At 40.1% G+C, this 17,654-nt stretch overlaps 1 protein-coding gene across 1 annotated transcript in view; it reads right to left on the bottom strand.

The window, feature by feature from the left end:
* ADAMTS12 (ADAM metallopeptidase with thrombospondin type 1 motif 12) overlaps nucleotides 1-17,654 on the bottom strand; it is a 569,738-nt gene that overhangs the window by 215,672 nt on the left and 336,412 nt on the right. The window contains 1 exon segment of the mRNA XM_043975705.1: nucleotides 13,648-13,772. Within this exon segment, the coding sequence (XP_043831640.1) occupies nucleotides 13,648-13,772 (125 nt within the window).

Below are 17,654 nucleotides of genomic sequence, written 5' to 3'. Positions count from 1 at the left end.
TGGAAGGAGCCTTAGAGACAATATAGTCCAACTCCCTCAATTTACAAAGGACAAACTTGAGATCCAGAGAAGCTTGAGTTACTTGTCTAAGGTCACACATTAAGTGACAGAGCCAAGATTCAAACAAAGGTCCTCTGAATCCAAATCCAGCCCTTTTTCCTCTGTACCATATTGCCTACTTCAAGGAAGTCTAGAAATAGGTAGTGGGGGGAGATCCATCTACAATGGCTATGGTTTTTAGAGAAGGGGTCAAATCTCTGAGAGAAGAGTTGTAAGGAAGGTATGGCCTCAGTTACAAAGGAAATGGGGCATGTGAATGAATACCAATCTAATTCATAGTTATAGTTATTGGGGTAAAGACAGTCACCAAAGACAAGGCAAAAAGAATCTAGTTACTTGAACCAAGGAAAAAGGAAGATCAATAGCAAGGATTACTTGTTACTGATTTACACATTCATAGGTACTTCTATTTCTCCAGCTTGGGGACAGATTGGTCATAGGGTGGGTCTAAGATTTCAAATGAGAGTTTAAGTAGTCTCAAATGGAAAGATATGGGATTAGGGAGTCAGGTTAGACATTATACCAATCCGCACCTAGGGCTCCTTTGATTTGTTCTGAGGAGTCCAAGACTTAGGGGTTCCTCTCACTTAATCAACTGGCATTGTACCTTCTTTCCTCATTTACCAGCTCCTTTATTATAACTGCAGGGTTTAGGCAGACAAGTGGCTTTCATATTTCCCTCACTAGCCTTTACAAATATTCCCAGAGACCTTGGGACCACATAGGGTCTAAGCAGTGATGATGGTTATTTTTCTTTTAAAATAATCTTTTTTTAAAAATATAGTTGTTATTTCCTAATACAACATCCCCTTCTCCATTACTGCTGAACAAATCCCTGACTTGTAACAAAATACAATTAAGCAAAAGGAATTGATAAACTAACCACATCTGGCAGCATATACTTTATTCACCTGTAGCACCCCAGAAGGGCACAGAACAAAGAATGCACACACCAACCTCGCCTCCCACACACATACACACACCTAGTTTTTTTTTCCACCCCCTACACACGAATTCCCAACAGCCCCTGGTCAAAAATGGGAAAAAGGAAACAATAACAAAAAAACCAACAATAATTAATAATAATAGTAACAATAACAGTTAACATTTATATAATTACTTACTCCATTCCAGGCACTGTGCTAAGCACTTTAGAATTATCTCATTTGATCCTCACAACAACCTGGAAGCTAAGCACTATTATTTCCCCTATTTTATAATTGAGAAAACTGAGGCAGAGTTGAAGTGATTTGTCCCAGATCATACAGCTAGTCAGTGCTTTTGGCCAGATTTGAACTCATTTCTTCCTGACTCCAGGCCCAGAACTCTCCACTGCACCATCTAGCTGTTCCAACATCATCACAGTTATCTAGGATATGTTTATGACACATCAAACTGTTCTGACATTCTTGACTTTTTAAAACTAATTTAATATTTTATTTTCCCAATTACTTGTAAAAACGTTTCAACATTCTTTTTTTTTTTAAATTGAGTTCAAATTATCTCCCTCCAACCCTCCCCATTCCCTTCATAGAGAAGGCAAGCAATTTGATATAGATCATATATGTTTGACACTTGTTGAGACAAAGTGACTTACCTCATTTCAAATAATTTCACAAAAGCTGCTAGCACAAGTGGTAGGATGCCTTGAACTCAAGAAAACTTTCTGTGCTAATAGATGACTCACTCAAATACCAAAGCCATCAGGAATTTCAGTTCTAAGCCCTTGATGCTTGGGGTTTACGTGGGTGCTGCTTTTGGCCACATAGGCTCTTTAGGCTTTGATGTCAATTATGCTGTTGGAAAGATGCTGCACAGGGGAATCCTGCCAGTTTTCATTAGCCCATAGCTATAGCAATAACTGGGATAATGGAGCCAGTTTCAAAGATTTCCATTTACAGAAGAGCATAAGGAAAGATTCTGCACACGTGCTTTGCTAATGGCAACAGCTGCCACTGAAATTACCAAAGTGTTTTGTTTGGCTATACACCAGGGTCATTTTAATCCCTTTTGGACACATAGGAACACCAGCTAAACATTGTCCCTACCCTAAATAGCCATGCTGCCACTTCAGAGTCTATTGCTTTATTTCATTCTGAGGAGCCAGGAGTTCAGTAAAGATAGTAGTGACAGGTGAAGATGAATGGAGCAGATGGATAATTTGTTAATATTTCTCATGAATACACTCTGTGGTCATTCAATTCAATAAATATTGATAGAGCACCTATTATGCATCCAGCTGTGCACATTAGGCTTGAAGGAAGACTAAGAAACTGCCTTTTATCACAGGATCCCTTACCTAAAGGAGTTTAAATTCTTTTTCTTTTTCTTTTTAGTCATTACATTGCCTGAGCTCTGAGACCACCAGTTAAAACCTTCCTCCTAGCACTTCTTGATTCAATTCCCTGTTGCCTTCTCTAGCACATGTAATTACACCTATTTATTCATTCATTCTCTCTCTCTCTCTTCAACTAGCTTTTGGTTTTGGGGGGGTTTTTGCAGGGCAATGGGGGTTAAGTGACTTGCCCAGGGTCACACAGCTAGTAAGTGTCAAGTGTCTGAGGCCGGATTTGAACTCAGGTCCTCCTGAATCCAGGGCCAGTGCTTTATCCACTGCGCCACCTAGCTGCCCTCTTCAACTAGCTTTTAATCTATTCCTCATCTCCTTATCTAATGGTATCTTCCCCTCTGTCTTCAAGTGCACATGTTATCTCCATCCTGATCAAACCTCTACTAGACTGTACCATTTTCTCAAACTGTCATCCCATCTCTCCAAGTTCTCATAGCCAATGTCTTAGAAAAAAGTGATCTATACCTATTGTTTCTCTTTTCTGGCCAATTCCTTATTTCTAAACCCTTTGCAATCTGACTTCTAACCTTATCAATGAGCTAAAACTGCTCTCTCCAAAGTTACCACTGATCTCTTAATCGACACATTGTCAGCATCTGACATTGCTGACCACCCTCCTGGATATAATCTTCTCTCTGGTTTTTGCATAACCTTTCTTCTTCTTTTTTTCTCTTCCTAGGTGTCTGACAACTACTTCTCAGTCCCTGCTGTCAATTCATCTGCCATATCATGCCCTCCACCCAAACTATTGGTGTAGTAAAGGCTCTGTTTAGAGTCCTCTTTCTAAGCTTTCTATTCTTTCCCTCTAAACTCTCTTATTTGCTGTGGTTTTAATTATCATCTCCATGCAGATAACTTCAACATTTATACTATATCCAGCCTTACTGTCTTTCCTGAGATACAGTTGTGCATTTCCATTGCTTACTGAATACTTCAAATTGAATGTCCCCTAAGCATCTCAAACTCAATATGTCCAAAACTAAGTTAATCTTTCTGGTCAAATCTCCCTTCATCCTTAAATTCCCCATTTCTGTTGACAGCATAATGATTCTTCCATTTATTTGGGTTCACAATATTCACATTATCCATGACTCTTCATTTTCCTTTAGCCCACACATCTAATCAGCTGTCAAACTTTGCCATTCCTACCTCCACAGAATCTCATGCATCCTTCACCTTCTCTTTGATCACAGAGCCACTGCCTGGATCTGGGCCCTCATCACCTCTTGACTGGACTAGTGGGATAACTGCTTCTTAATTGGCTTCCCTACCTCAAGTCTCTTCTCTCTCCAGTCCAACTCCCAAACGGTGCCAAAGTGCTTTTTTTAAAGTGCCAATCTAAAATTGTCACTCCCCTAATCCACTCATAAGCTCTACTGACTCCCCATTGCCTTTAAGATCGAAAACATGTTCCACTGTTTAGCTTTTAATGCCCAGCACAACCTGTCCCCACTCTTCCACACCAAACTTATTATGCATCATTCCCCTTCCCACACTTAATGGTCTATCCAAACGCCTTCCTCACTCATGATACTGTCATCTCCTATCTCTTTGCCTTTCAATTAACTGTCTTGATGTGCACTCTTACTTTACCTCTTCCTCTTAGAGTCCCTTCTTTCCTTCACAGCTCTATTCAGGGGACATCTTCTAAATGAAGCCTTTCTATACCCACATCTTCCCCCTCCAAAACTGTATGTTATATTTATGTTGTGTGAGCATGAGCCTGCACACGTGTGCATGTGTGCGCGCACGCACGCGCACACACACACACACACACACACACACATACACACACGATATCTCTCCCAGTAGAATAGCAGCTCCCTGAGGATAGCAACTATTTCACATCTGTCTTCTCACTGTCAATGCCTAGCACAGGGTCAAGCACACATTAGGCACATAATGCTGGATGGTTTATTAATTAGTTGATTGAATGATTAGTCCCTCTTGGATGCATTCCAAGACAAAATCACTTCTAGTGACCTCAGCTGTGTAGCAAATAGTGTTAAGAGTGAGATTTCAATACAGTTTCTAACTTCATTTGGTCACCTCAAATCATAGAATAATGGTGTGTTAGAGCTGCTTAGAGATCAGCTAATTTTGAATACTTCAAAACCCTGTGACTTTATGTGACTGCTTCTTCCAATAACACAGACCTCAACCCTTCTGTAACTTAGTATATAGACTTCAAGAACTTTCAAGGTCAGGAAAAATATCACCTTTTATTCAGGGAAGAAACTACTCAATTCCATAGCTAACCAAATGTGGTCCTCTCAAGTCTGGAAAATTCAAGGACACTTTCTCCCTCCAGAAATTTTCGATCTGCCTGACAGACCCCTCCCCCATTGTGGCTCTCCACGGTCCTGATGAAAATACATCTTCTGAAGAAGAAATACAGAGTGTTACTAGACCACTCTACATAGCCAGAGATGTCATCCTGGGTGTGGCTGTCATTTCTATAAGCCTCCTTTTCCATGTTCTAGGCCCTAAAGCCCTAGGGTCACATTACACTAGAACAATGGCACAGAATTCCCCCCCCCCCCCCCCGCAGCAACCCAATAAGTTGGGGCGAAAAGATGTTAAGAGTATTTTATTACAAGTCATGAGACAATATTTCTCTCCCAGAAAATATTCCTTTCTTCTCCTCCTTCCTTTTATATTTCTCTCCCCCCTCTCACCAAAGATTGAGCTGGTACCTTCTATCAGCCTTATAGAACCTATTCAATGCCTTGGTAAAATCAACCACTGCCAGTCTTCATACCTCTCCCAACCTTAAAAAAATAAAAAAGAACCATATGCCCATTCCAAAGACATCAAGTAAAAAATTGAGACTGCTTGACAACAAATCACATGATTTTCAATTTGAATTATGAAAGGAATCAATTTATATAAAAGTGTGTGCTGGTCATGTAGTGAGAATGAAAGATGGAATACTATTTACATACATATCCATGCATATTGGTATCCATGCAATGTGGAAAGGTCCCAAGAGTGTCGGGCAGACCTCCTTCAGAGTCTTTTCAATAGGACATGGAAAAATGTGAATAGGATGAGAAGGCAAGGCTAAATTTTGATTCACACTGGTAAAAGGAGTACTATGCCTACATTCATGAGGTCACAAACCCTCTGAAATAGCAGTAGCAGTAGGAGTAACTAACATTAATATAAAAAGCTTACAAAGCACTTTGCAAGCATTATCTCATTTGTTCCTCACAATGGCCCTGAGACATAAAGGTTCTTATGATCCTCATTTTCTAGAGGAGAAAACTCAAACTCAGAGAGCTTACTTAACTTGCCCAGAATCATATGTCTAGTAAATGGGGAAAGTGGGATTCAAAAGGTTTCTTCAGAGTGTAAGTCCAGTGTTTTATGCACTGCTTGATGTTACCTTTGAAGTAGCAAAGAAAGCAACCGATTGAAATCATGCTATACAAGCTTTTCTCTCAATTAATTGACTAGCATTTATTAAATACATATCATTGTTCTGGGCACTGGTCCATAGTGCTTAATACAAAGGTCCTCTATGAACACTTACTAGAGCAGGAGGCCTGAATCAGTTTTTAAAAGAAAATCAGCGTTTTTTAATTGCTGTTCAGTCCTTTCAGTCATGTATGACTCTTCATTGACCCCCTTTGGGATTTTCTTGGCAAAGATATAAGAGTGGTTTGCCATTTTCTTCTCCAGCTTATTTTTATAGATGAGGAACTGAGGTAAAAAGAGTTAAGTGACTTGCCCAGGGTCATGCAGCTAGTAAATATCTGAGGTTGGATCTGAACTCATGAAGATAAGTCTTCCTGATTTCAGGCCCAGCACTCCCCCCCCAGAATCAGCATTAAGACTCAGGAAAAAAGATGATAGATTTTGTTTGATCTGACATGCACAAGAAAAATATTTCAGTACATAACAGATCCATAAAACTCTGACTTAAGCCATGTTTATAGGGTTAAATACCTTTTTAAAAATCAACTCTAGTTGGGTTGCAGTAAGTTTCCCATTTAGGAACTCCAATTTTATGGTGGCAGGAGATACAGGCCAACAGGGAAAGCTGTTCAACCATCAATTTAGCCTTTACAAATTCGGTTGACATCCCCTACCAAATCTGATGTATTAAAAAGAAATTACCCAAGACAATTTCAAATCCTTGAACAAAAGCATACTATTTCTTACTAACACTCCTTGCCAATTTCTCTATTGACCTTGGCAATGCTCTCCCTATTCTTATACTTCCTGTTAGTCTACTACCACTACTACTACTATTATCCTCTCCCCTGTATTTCAGCTCTGACAACAAAGGCCAGATATTGGCTCATTCCCTTCCTCATTCTAAGGTCAATGAGTCTGAGAAATAATGTTACTGAGGCATTTCTTTGAAAAGTAAAGAATGAAGACTATGGAAAGGGCCTAATATGGGTTTAACTGAAGCAGAGTATTAGTCTTTGTGCACAAGAATATCTGTCTTGCTACTGTTGTTTGTTCTTCATTTTCAAAAAGGACCAATGACATCGTGATATAGGGTCAGAGACAGTGTGTTTGGCTATGGCCCACCAAAAGGTTCTACCACACATGGGGCACAAATCATCCATATGAACATTTGGGAGGGAAATGTCTCTGAATTTGTACAGCTCACATTTCCTTTGAGTTACTGCAATCCTGCTTTGCTCATAGAGCAAAAAACCTTCTTGGATGCAGGCACATCATGCTGGGAAGTTCTATACTCAGTGTCTCCCATTATTTCACAATTGATATTAAAGTTCTTCAGAGAGACCCTGAGAGTGTCCTTTTATCACTTCTTCTGACCTCCGTGTGAGTGCCTGCTTTGTATGAGTTCTCCATAAAATAGTCTTTTAAGTAAGCAAATGTTTGGCATTCAGGATACTAGGCCAGCATATCAGAGTTGAGCTTTCTGCAATGGAGTGTGAATGCTTGGCAATTCAGTTGAAAGAGGACCATATCATCGAGCACCATATTTGCCAGATAATCTTCTAAATGAAGGGTGAATGGTGGTGGAAGGAGTGTGGGAGATAATTTTCTGAAGGATGATTTTTCTCTCTTCTAAATATCTAAGCTTTGATGAAGAATCAAAACCTAGACAATCCCAAAATAATATGTGTTGGGGAAGGAGGTAATCAGCAGGAGATCACCAGGGATGGCAATATTCTGCTTCTAATTTATAAAACAGGTCACATTCATATAGAGCTTTGAAGCTTAAAATATTAATAACTAAGATTTTATAGAGTACTTTATAATGCTCTCTCATTTGATCCTCACAACAACCCTGAGAGGTAGGTGCTATTATTACCCCCATTTTACAGATGAGAAAACTGAGACAGAGGTCAAGTGACTTCCCCAGGTTTGCACATCTAATAAATGTCAGAAGACATCCAAATTTTAACCCAGGTCTTCCTGACTCCAGGTACCTTGCTCTTGATTTTACCATTGTGCTGCTTTCAAAACACTTTCCTTATCAGGTTTCATGAGAAGCTAGTGATGAAACACCACCAATATTCACATTTACAGATGAGAAGAGATAATTTCAGCTTAATTCATTCACACACAGTAAATGTCCCATACTCACTGAAGGAGTAGAGACTGACTCAAGGTCAATCAATCAATCTGTCAATGAGCATTTATTAGGTATCTAATGTGCTAGTTGTTCGGCATAAAAAGACAAAAATAAAATAATACTTTCCTTCAAGGAGCTTACATTCGAACTAATATTCTTTCTACTAAATCCCGATTGTCACAAAGTATAGGGTAAAACAACATTTAAATAAAGGATAAGGGTTATACTTGGAAGACAAGGAGAAAGGGAAGTCAAGTGCTATATATGGAGTTAGGAAGACCTTGGTACAAGACCCACTTGGAACACTGGATCGCCATGTATTTGCAAATTAATTAACATCTCTAGACCATAGTTTTCTCATCTGTACGAGGATGGAGCTGGACTTGGTAGCTTGTGAGATTTAAAATTGGATATTAGATCATAAATCTCCCCTACTTAACCCTTCCCTTAATTTATCTCCCAGACTAGTAAATGGAAGAAGCTTCTGGTTTTCTAGATAGAGCCTTTATTGTATATAAGGTGTTGTTGATTAGAAGGATAGGAAAATAGAAATACAGTACAAATCGTCTTAAATCTAGGCTTAGTCTATATTCCTTATAAAAACTCACCAAACCGATTTAGGCCACCTTTGGAGTGAGTCAGACCGTCTGTCCCGCGCCGCCAGGAGTCCCGCCAAAGCCGGCAAAAAAGGCTACTCCCCTTCTCTCCACCCCGGAAGTCCAAAAAACCCCGGCAGGCAGTCTGACATGCGCAGCAGGCGGACTGTACCCGGCAGGCAGTCTGACATGCGCAGCAGGCGCACTGTACCCGGCAGGCAGTCTGACATGCGCAGCAGGCGGACTGTACCCGGCAGGCAGTCTGACATGCGCAGCAGGCGGACTGTTCATCTCCTCCCCAAAAGGGTGGTCCTTGAAAAACTGGCGTCTTTCAGTTATCCTAACCGACTGTTAAAAACTTTCATATTTTACCACATTTCCCCCCTTTGCTTCCTCACGTGAGTCAAAGACATAATTTGCAAGTTCCTTAATTCTATCTACTGAGAGATTTCTCCAGTCTGGACATTGTTTCAGAAAGTATCTGCGTATTTCTGGCAGTGAATTATAAACAAATGTGTTGAGAATGATACAGGAATCTCTTAAATCTACTGGATCCAATCTGGTGTACTGTCTAGCGGCCTCACAAAGTCTATCATAAAATCTGTTTGGTCTTTCATTAGCCTCCTGAGGTAGGCTTAAAAATTTCTGCCAGTTTTCCGGTTTTCTAGAGCAAGATTCCATTCCCTTCAGAAGTGTTTCTCTAGCATCTTTTAATCTTTGGAAATCCCTATCATCATTATAATTCCACTCTGGATCCTTTAGAGGCCATTCCACATCGGCCTTACCTTTCGCAACAAGGGCATTTCCTGCTGAGATAATATCTGTAATCTCAGTTGGGGACAGTAAAGTTTCCAAAAGGCAAGTAACATCAGCCCAACTGGGTTGATATGCATTAAATATAGTCCTTAACTGTGAAATTACAGTGTTTGGATTTTTCTCAAAACTAGGGATGATTGATTTCCATGCGCTCAAGTCACTTGGTCTAAAGGGGCTATATTTTCTGACTTGAATTGGCACTCCCTTCTTACTATGTTCTATAGCTTCCTGCAGAGGGAGTAGTTTCTGCTGATCTGATTCTGAACTTGGATCATCTCTAGTAGAAACAGCCATTTTGAGGTCTCTCTCCATATGTGAGAGTTTCCCCCACATCATAACAATGATAATAACAAAAACAATGATAATAACAAAAACAAAAAAAAAAAAACAACAAAAAAAAATAAAATCCTTAGTCGTATGAACTATGGATGTGGTATTAAAAGGTATTTCAATTGCAGGCATAAAATTTCTACTTATATTAAACGTATTTTCCCAAAGATTCTCACGTATACTATTATACAAAAAACTTTTTGCTGCCTGAATGAGGAAAAAACCAATAATGTTATGAAGGACCATTGAGTAAACTATTCCTCTAAGTCGGGATGTTATGCTGTCCCAATACATTCCGATGAGAAAAATCAAAGGGATGGTAGAATATTCAAGCATCTTGCCCTTTAAACTGGGCTGGCTTTTCTGTTTAAAGCAAGACTTTTAGAGGCTTAAAGTCTTTAAGGGAGATTAGACAAAGGGAAAGTCCGCGGGGGGGGGGGGGGGGGGGGGGGTATTTGGAAAATCCACCGAATTAGCCGGCTTATGGCCAAACTAGGGAGGGTGGGAGGGTCCTTAAGGTCCCTTCGGGGTCGCCAAACTGTTAAGGGCTAAAATTCTAGCTAAACTGTCTAAAATATCTAATGAGTGGTCGCCAATAAATTATAAGCTTTAGCAAGAGTTAGACTTTTAAGCATTTATTAAGGAGAATAAGAATTTGGTAAAGAGAGAGAAAAAGGCCTAGATTCCTATCTATTAAAGGGAGAGCACATTTCTAGCTCCCTTCTCCGCCAGAGTCCAGAGGAAAGAGGCCCGAGACTCCGCGCCAGTCTCTTCCTTCCTCCTCCCACTAGTCCGCGTCACTTCCTGATACCAAAGACAAGACTCCTGGTCTTGCCCTCAAAGACCTTCGCTTCATGGGCAGAACTCTTCTACAGTTAGTATCCAGCAGGTGGCGTTATTGTTTTCTTTTTTCAAAAAAAAAAGTTTTCTTTGAGATTCTGTTGTGCTTTAACTTGTATTTAAATATGTTCTGATTTTTCACAAAAATAATTGTATACTAAGTAAAAAAAATGGGTATTATTTGAAATTGTTGCGTAATTATATATTGTGTTCTGAGTCAAGATGTATTCACATTTTTTGCAATCATTTATTATCCTCAATTTTAAATCCATATGAGACTTGGATTATGGGAACTTATCATTTAAGACATTAATTGCCTTTATTCTGAGTTATCAGATGCCAGTTGGCCAAGATGCCATCCAATCACAAGAGGAATACATGCAAGAGCAGACACTGAACTGTCACATGAGGGGAGACATGCATGAAGTCAAGGTATGGCCGAGGGAACGGCTTTTGACTAATGTTGAGGTTGGATTCTCTTGGTTTAATATTTTATTTTATTTTTCCCCACAATATTGTACAGATGGCTGGAAGTATTCATCCCACCCATCTCACTCCTACACCTGGCTTCTATGCTCCCTCCTATATGCCTGATGCCATGGACATCTCAATCCCATGCATCTGATTAAGTCTGACTCAGTTTCCTCCAATATGTTCGGTGGCATGGACATATATTCCATCCACCTATTTTAGACCTGGCATACTGCATGGGCAGTATATATTGCTCAAGTGTGGGAATGCTCATATCCCATCATTTCTCTGTTCTTTTATGGTAACCCCCATAATTATCTCAGATGTCATGATAAATACAGTGTTGAATTTGGCCTTGACACCTGTTACCAATTATATTAGATTTTTAAATTTCTCATAATGGCATGAGGATAATTAGGCAGATGATGCAAAAAGTGATAAAACAAAGATAAAAATTATTTTTATTAATTAATATTGCAGTAATTGTCTTCTCAATTACCCTCCATGAGGGGGGACTATAGTAAGATTATAATTTTAAAGAATGTTTCAATTTTTGTTTTATTATATGTTTCATGTGTAACAACTAAGATTCTGAATTCCCTTAGACATGTTTTTGAGAACTTTCATTGTTTGATTTGATTATTGACAAAGCTATTTTAAAGTTGTGTTAAGCTCAATTTTGTAGGAAATTTTCCTGGCTGATTACCAGCATCCACACATCAACCCCTGTAAAGACTTCCATTCCACGACTACACCTAGAGGACATCTGAAAAAAGACTTTCAGAGACTTTAAATGAACAGTTTTGATTTGTTGTTTTTTTTTCTCTTTCTGTTATAATATACACCATCTGTAATATGTATTCTCTGCAGAGGCCCTCCCTTTGCAAGACTAATGTCAAAGCGTCAGTTCATGAGGACAAAAAAAAATCACCCCTCTGGACAAAACTTTCCTCTCTTCCTTTTCTATATTGTTGTTCACATATTATTAGTTATCAATAGTTATTATATTCTTTTTACTGTTCCGTCAAGGAAACATTTTGTTTCTTGAGGAACAACAGGGGGGACTGTAACGATTGGAATAACGCCACCTGCTGGATACTAACTGTAGAAGAGTTCTGCCCATGAAGCGAAGGTCTTTGAGGGCAAGACCAGGAGTCTTGTCTTTGGTATCAGGAAGTGACGCGGACTAGTGGGAGGAGGAAGGAAGAGACTGGCGCGGAGTCTTGGGCCTCTTTCCTCTGGACTCTGGCGGAGAAGGGAGCTAGAAATGTGCTCTCCCTTTAATAGATAGGAATCTAGGCCTTTTTCTCTCTCTTTACCAAATTCTTATTCTCCTTAATAAATGCTTAAAAGTCTAACTCTTGCTAAAGCTTATAATTTATTGGCGACCACTCATTAGATATTTTAGACAGTTTAGCTAGAATTTTAGCCCTTAACAAGCTCTAGAGCTATGAGCCCAAGTTATTAGAACAGCTTCTTTTATCCTTGCCTTTTGTCTTCCTCCCAAGGGGGTTTTATGGGAATTAATAGTAAAGTAGGTAGCTTATTTGAATGTTTCCAATAGTATGTATAGGATCAATGTAAATATATATATGTGTGTGTACATGTACATGTATATACAACATAACATATGTCTATATACACACATACATATGTGTATGTGTGTGTGGATATATATATATATATATTTATATATTTGTATGTATATTCCTTTAAATAGATGTATCTGCACTATAACAAAGATCGCCAAAGATTGTATACCATGAGAGGTTTCTGGCTACACATGCCTCTTTGCCCCTGCCCTCCACATTTCCTCCGTGCATTAAGAATAGAGCTAGTCTAAAGCTGTTCCCTCATTCCTGGCAATTCCTGTGGTTTCAGCTCCCCTTGGCTCTAGTATTCTGCCCCTGCACACCCTACAGTGCTCCTGAGAAGTCAATCTTGGTGCATTAGGAGGGGAAAGCTACAGGCAGCTCTCATCAACAAGCATCCCTGTGTGAATTGACTATGGCAGGAAGCATTCAAATACACAATCTATGTTCTGTTACTGACTTTAGCAGCCTAAAAGAGCCTGATTTCTTTGGCCTTTCAACACTTTCTTCCTTCCAACAATCAAGAGGCATTTGCTTGATGATAACATAAGAAAAACATAATTAGGAAGGAAAATCATAGGATCATTGACTTATGATGGAAAAGGCCAACTACACCAATACTCTTATTTTACATATGAGGAAACTGAGGCTCCAAAGAGTGAAATGATTTTTTTTCAAGGTCATATAGATAGTAGCTAGAAGATCTGGGATTTCAAATCCAATCCTTTACTGCAATCTCATAGAGCTTTCTACTGCACCGAGCTCCTCCAAAATGCTATCCCCAAATTCATGTCAGGCATTTCAAGTAGATTTTTTGTGTTATCCAAGAGTTTGGATCACCCATGTCACTTTGCTCTGTCTGTTAGTCTAGCAGTTGGAAATATTAGAAAAGTAGCCTCCAAGAAATGGAAGAGAAGACAAAGCTCTAGTTAGAATGCCCTGCTCACTTCTTGTGCCCTCCCCATGTCCTTCCCTCCTCCAGGCATCCTCCAGCCCTCCATCCAGGTTGGGCTGTAGTTATGGCAATACCTGGTCAGGAGGACGGCAACATCATGATGGGCCGGGTTGAGGTCACTCTTAGGGTTGATGCTTTTCTGCCACTTGCAGAAGCTGGCCAGCGTCTTGTCTGCATGGTGAACTATTTTCAAGCCTTGCTGGAGACAGAAAAACAAGGGATCAGCCTGAGATGGCCATAGGACTAGCAGTTCTGCCATGGAGCCCCAGGAAACACTGTGAGTATAGTAGGCTGGGCTTTGACCCAGGTGAAAGGAACTCTCCCAGAACATGAACAGTAGCTTATCAAGCAGGGATAACAACATGTTTATTTATTTCTTTGCTTTTCTCTGCAGTTCCACTAATAGAGTTGAGGAACAAAGAGTCAGATCATTAGGAGCTAGGAAGTACCTTACAATTCATCTAGTTCAGTCCCCTCATTTAACAGGTAAAGAAACTGTTAAGAAATTTGCTCAAGACTGCATAGATAATATGTGACAGAATAGAAACTTGAACCCAGATCTCTGATCTTATAGCCACTACTCTTTCTACTGTAAAAAGGAGAAATCAGACATTTAGGTAAAACAGCATTTTAGAAGAAGAAAAGAAAAATATCATAAAGACTCAGGAATCTTTGAGGGTCTACTGCTACTAATTCTGTGCTTTTCCCCCTCTCCTTCCATACCTCCTCCCACCAAACATAGATTTCAGAAAGGGCCTCTTTGCTTTGATCTTTGTTAATTGGAAGATAAATATATTGGGGTAGGGGATGACTCAATAGGGATTCCTACCATCTTGGGGCTACTCTGATGGTATTTTTGTTTATGATTTTTCTTATATTTATTCCTAATGCCTAGGTACTTCATGTCCACCTACTGAATTCTGTGTCCATCTGGTACCTTCCAAGGTGGCTATGTGCAGAACATCTAGGCCAGATTGCCTATATACTAGGGTTACCAACTATTATAAAGTTCCTAGATGCCCATAACCTGCATGAGTCTTGAGTTCAGTGTCAGGGCTCCATGGGAGCACCTAATGGGCAGATGTCAAGATTGGAGTGTTCCCAGATATTCATCTCAAGTACATGGTTACCATCAAGTGAAAAGACTTGATCCATTCCAAGTTTTATCCAGAGGGTTACTGGAATGGGGTGGGGTACAGCCAGGTGGTACAATGGATAGAGTCCCAAGCCTGGAGTCAGGAAGACATCTTACCAAGTTCAAATCTGGCCTCAGACACATACTAGTTGCATGACCTTGGGCTAGTAACTTAATTATGCCTCAATTTCCTCATTTGTAAAATGAGCTGGAGAAGAAAATGGCAAACTACTCCAGTATCTCTGTCAAGAAAACCCCAAATGGGGTCAATAAAGAGCCAGACATGACTGAAAAGTAACTGAACAATAAGAACTGGAATAGGAGGTAAAAATTATCAGGGTATGGAGTCAAAGAGAAAGACAATTCTGTGTCCATTTGTTCATTCATTCAACAAGCATTTTCATAGGTCTGGAAATGGAAAAGAGCCCAAAGACCACAAAGCCTAACCCCTTCCTTTTATGGATGAGGAAATTGAGGCCCAGGGAGTCAAATGTTTTGCCCAAAATCAAACAGGTAATAAACATAAGAGGTAGAACTTCAGTTCAGGTCCTCTGACTCCAGAGCGAGTGTTTGTTTGGCTATTTTGCTCTGAGGACATAAAACAAACCTCTCTGCCCTCAAAGAGCTTAAATTTTATTGGATCATGATAACCTCCAGGGCATCTTCCTCTTGGTTAAGTTGCTTCAGCAAGGGCAGCCTTCTGAGGGCTTGGACAGAGCCATTACAAGTGAAGAATGGATCTTACCCAGGAAAGGCTGCAATCTCCCTGAAGCCGCTGATCTAGACGACTAGAGGAAAGTGGATGTCACCTGGGAAAGAGCTTGGGGACCAAACTCAGGAAGACCTGAGTTCAAATTTTACCTCAGACACTAGCTTTGTGTCATTTGACAAATCATTAATCTGTGTCTGTCTCAGTTTCCTCAGTTGTGAAATTATAATAAGAGCACCTACCTCCCCGGGGTTGTTGTGAGGATAAGATGAGAGAATATTTGTAAAGCACTTAGCACAGTGCCTGGCACAGAGTATACAATAAATGGTTGTTTCCTCCTTCCATCCCTTTGGGGATCTAAATGAGCTGATTATGCATGGGGTTTGAGGTAAATGCATTGCTGTCAGCCAGGACAAACTTGGACAAGATTTTACCACAGAAACCAGCGTCAACTATCTATGTTTGGACTGAACTGACACAGTATTTAGATTATACTGTCTGCTAAATGGTTGTAAAGTAGATGGGAACTGGGGTAGGAGGGGAATGTGAATTGTGGAAGGAGTTAAGGGTGGAAGTAGGGAGACATATATCCCACAGGGATGACATAGGAACACTCTTGCTGAGTGGTCCCATTCTTTTCTCTTTTTTTCCATTCTTTTCTTAAAATTCCTATTTTTTAATTTATGAAGTAGTAGGCTTCCTACAAAGCCTAGAAGGGCTTTGTATCAAGCAGTGAGATCTGCCAGCCGCCTCCTGCCCCATCCCCCACCCCCATGCCTGCACATAGTGCGCTGCGGCCAACACTACTGAGCAACAAACTCAGAGGGGTTTCTGGTTCCCTGGAGAATTTTTTAAAAATATATCTCTCCAGCCCCCACACCGCTCCAACCTCTAACCCCTACTCCATTCCTAGCTATCTTCTTCCTATTATAGGCTGCCTTCCCTTGGGGAAATACAAAAGAAGATTACTCTGCAGGAGGAAAGAAATATTTATCAGGCATAGTTTACGCAGAAGAAAACACATTGTTCTCCCTGCTGTTAGTCATTCTCCCTACCCTACCCCTCTAAATTCTCTATGAAGATGGTCTATGGGGAGGGTGTGAATGCTTTGAGATTATCTAATCAAGTTAGTCAGTTATTAGACCAGGGCAGCAACTCTCAACCAGAAGAGGGCAGCAAGTTTCAAGTTTTGCAGCAGATTTGTGAATTGTTCCCCTGGGATAAAGAAGCCAATTTAGCTTCTATTAAGGCAGCAGATCAAGGGCTGATATTAGAGTGAGGAGGAACTGAGTTCCAATACTTCCTCAAACACTAGCTGTTGTGGTCCCCTGGACAAGTTACTGAACCATTCCTGGGCTCACTTTCCCTGGTGTGTGTGTGTGTGTGTGTGTGTGTGTGTGCGCGCGCGCGCGCGCGCGCTCGTGCGTGCACGTGTATGTATATGTGTATATGTATATATGCATGTGTATATATGTATATATGTATTTATATATATATGGTCCCTTCCCTCTTTTCTAGTCTTCTTATATACTTTACTGACTTTCACATACTTTACAATCTAGCAATACTCATGTTCTGGCTGCTACTCATATAGGACATTCTATCTACCAACTATGTAACTTTTTAAAATAATACTTTTCTTTCCCTCACATTTCTTCCCATGGTGGAGTCAGAGAGACCCTTGTAACAAATCTACATTTTCAAGCAAAACTAATTCCCACATTGCCCTGTCCAAAAAGAAGTGTCTCATTGTGCATATTTAGTCCATTACCTCTTGGTCAGGAAGTGGGTAGCAATCTTCATCAACAGCCCTTTGAAATCATGAAATTGTGTAGATCAGACTTAAGTCTTTGAGCGTTGTTTGTTTTTACAAGATTTTTGTTAGACTATAAATTGTTCTTCTTCTTTTTTTTTCTTTTTATTAGTGAGGCAATTGGGGTTAAGTGACTTGCCCAGGGTCACACAGCTAGTAAGTGTTAAGTGTCTGAGGCCGGATTTGAACTCAGGTACTCCTGACTCCAGGGCCAGTGCTCTATCCACTGCGCCACCTAGCTGCCCCACTAAATTGTTCTTCTGATTGTGCTCTCCTCACTGCGTCCATTTCTACATATTTCCATGTGTCTCTGAAACTTTCTATTTCATCATTTCTAATAACACAATAATATTCCATTGAATTTATATACCATACACTGTTCAGTCATTTCTCAACTGATAGGTACACTCTGAGTTTTCAGCTC

This window comes from Dromiciops gliroides, chromosome 1 (assembly GCF_019393635.1).
Source record: "Dromiciops gliroides isolate mDroGli1 chromosome 1, mDroGli1.pri, whole genome shotgun sequence".
In the NCBI taxonomy this organism is placed as follows: domain Eukaryota; kingdom Metazoa; phylum Chordata; class Mammalia; order Microbiotheria; family Microbiotheriidae; genus Dromiciops; species Dromiciops gliroides.
This window is presented reverse-complemented; position numbering and strand designations above follow the sequence as displayed.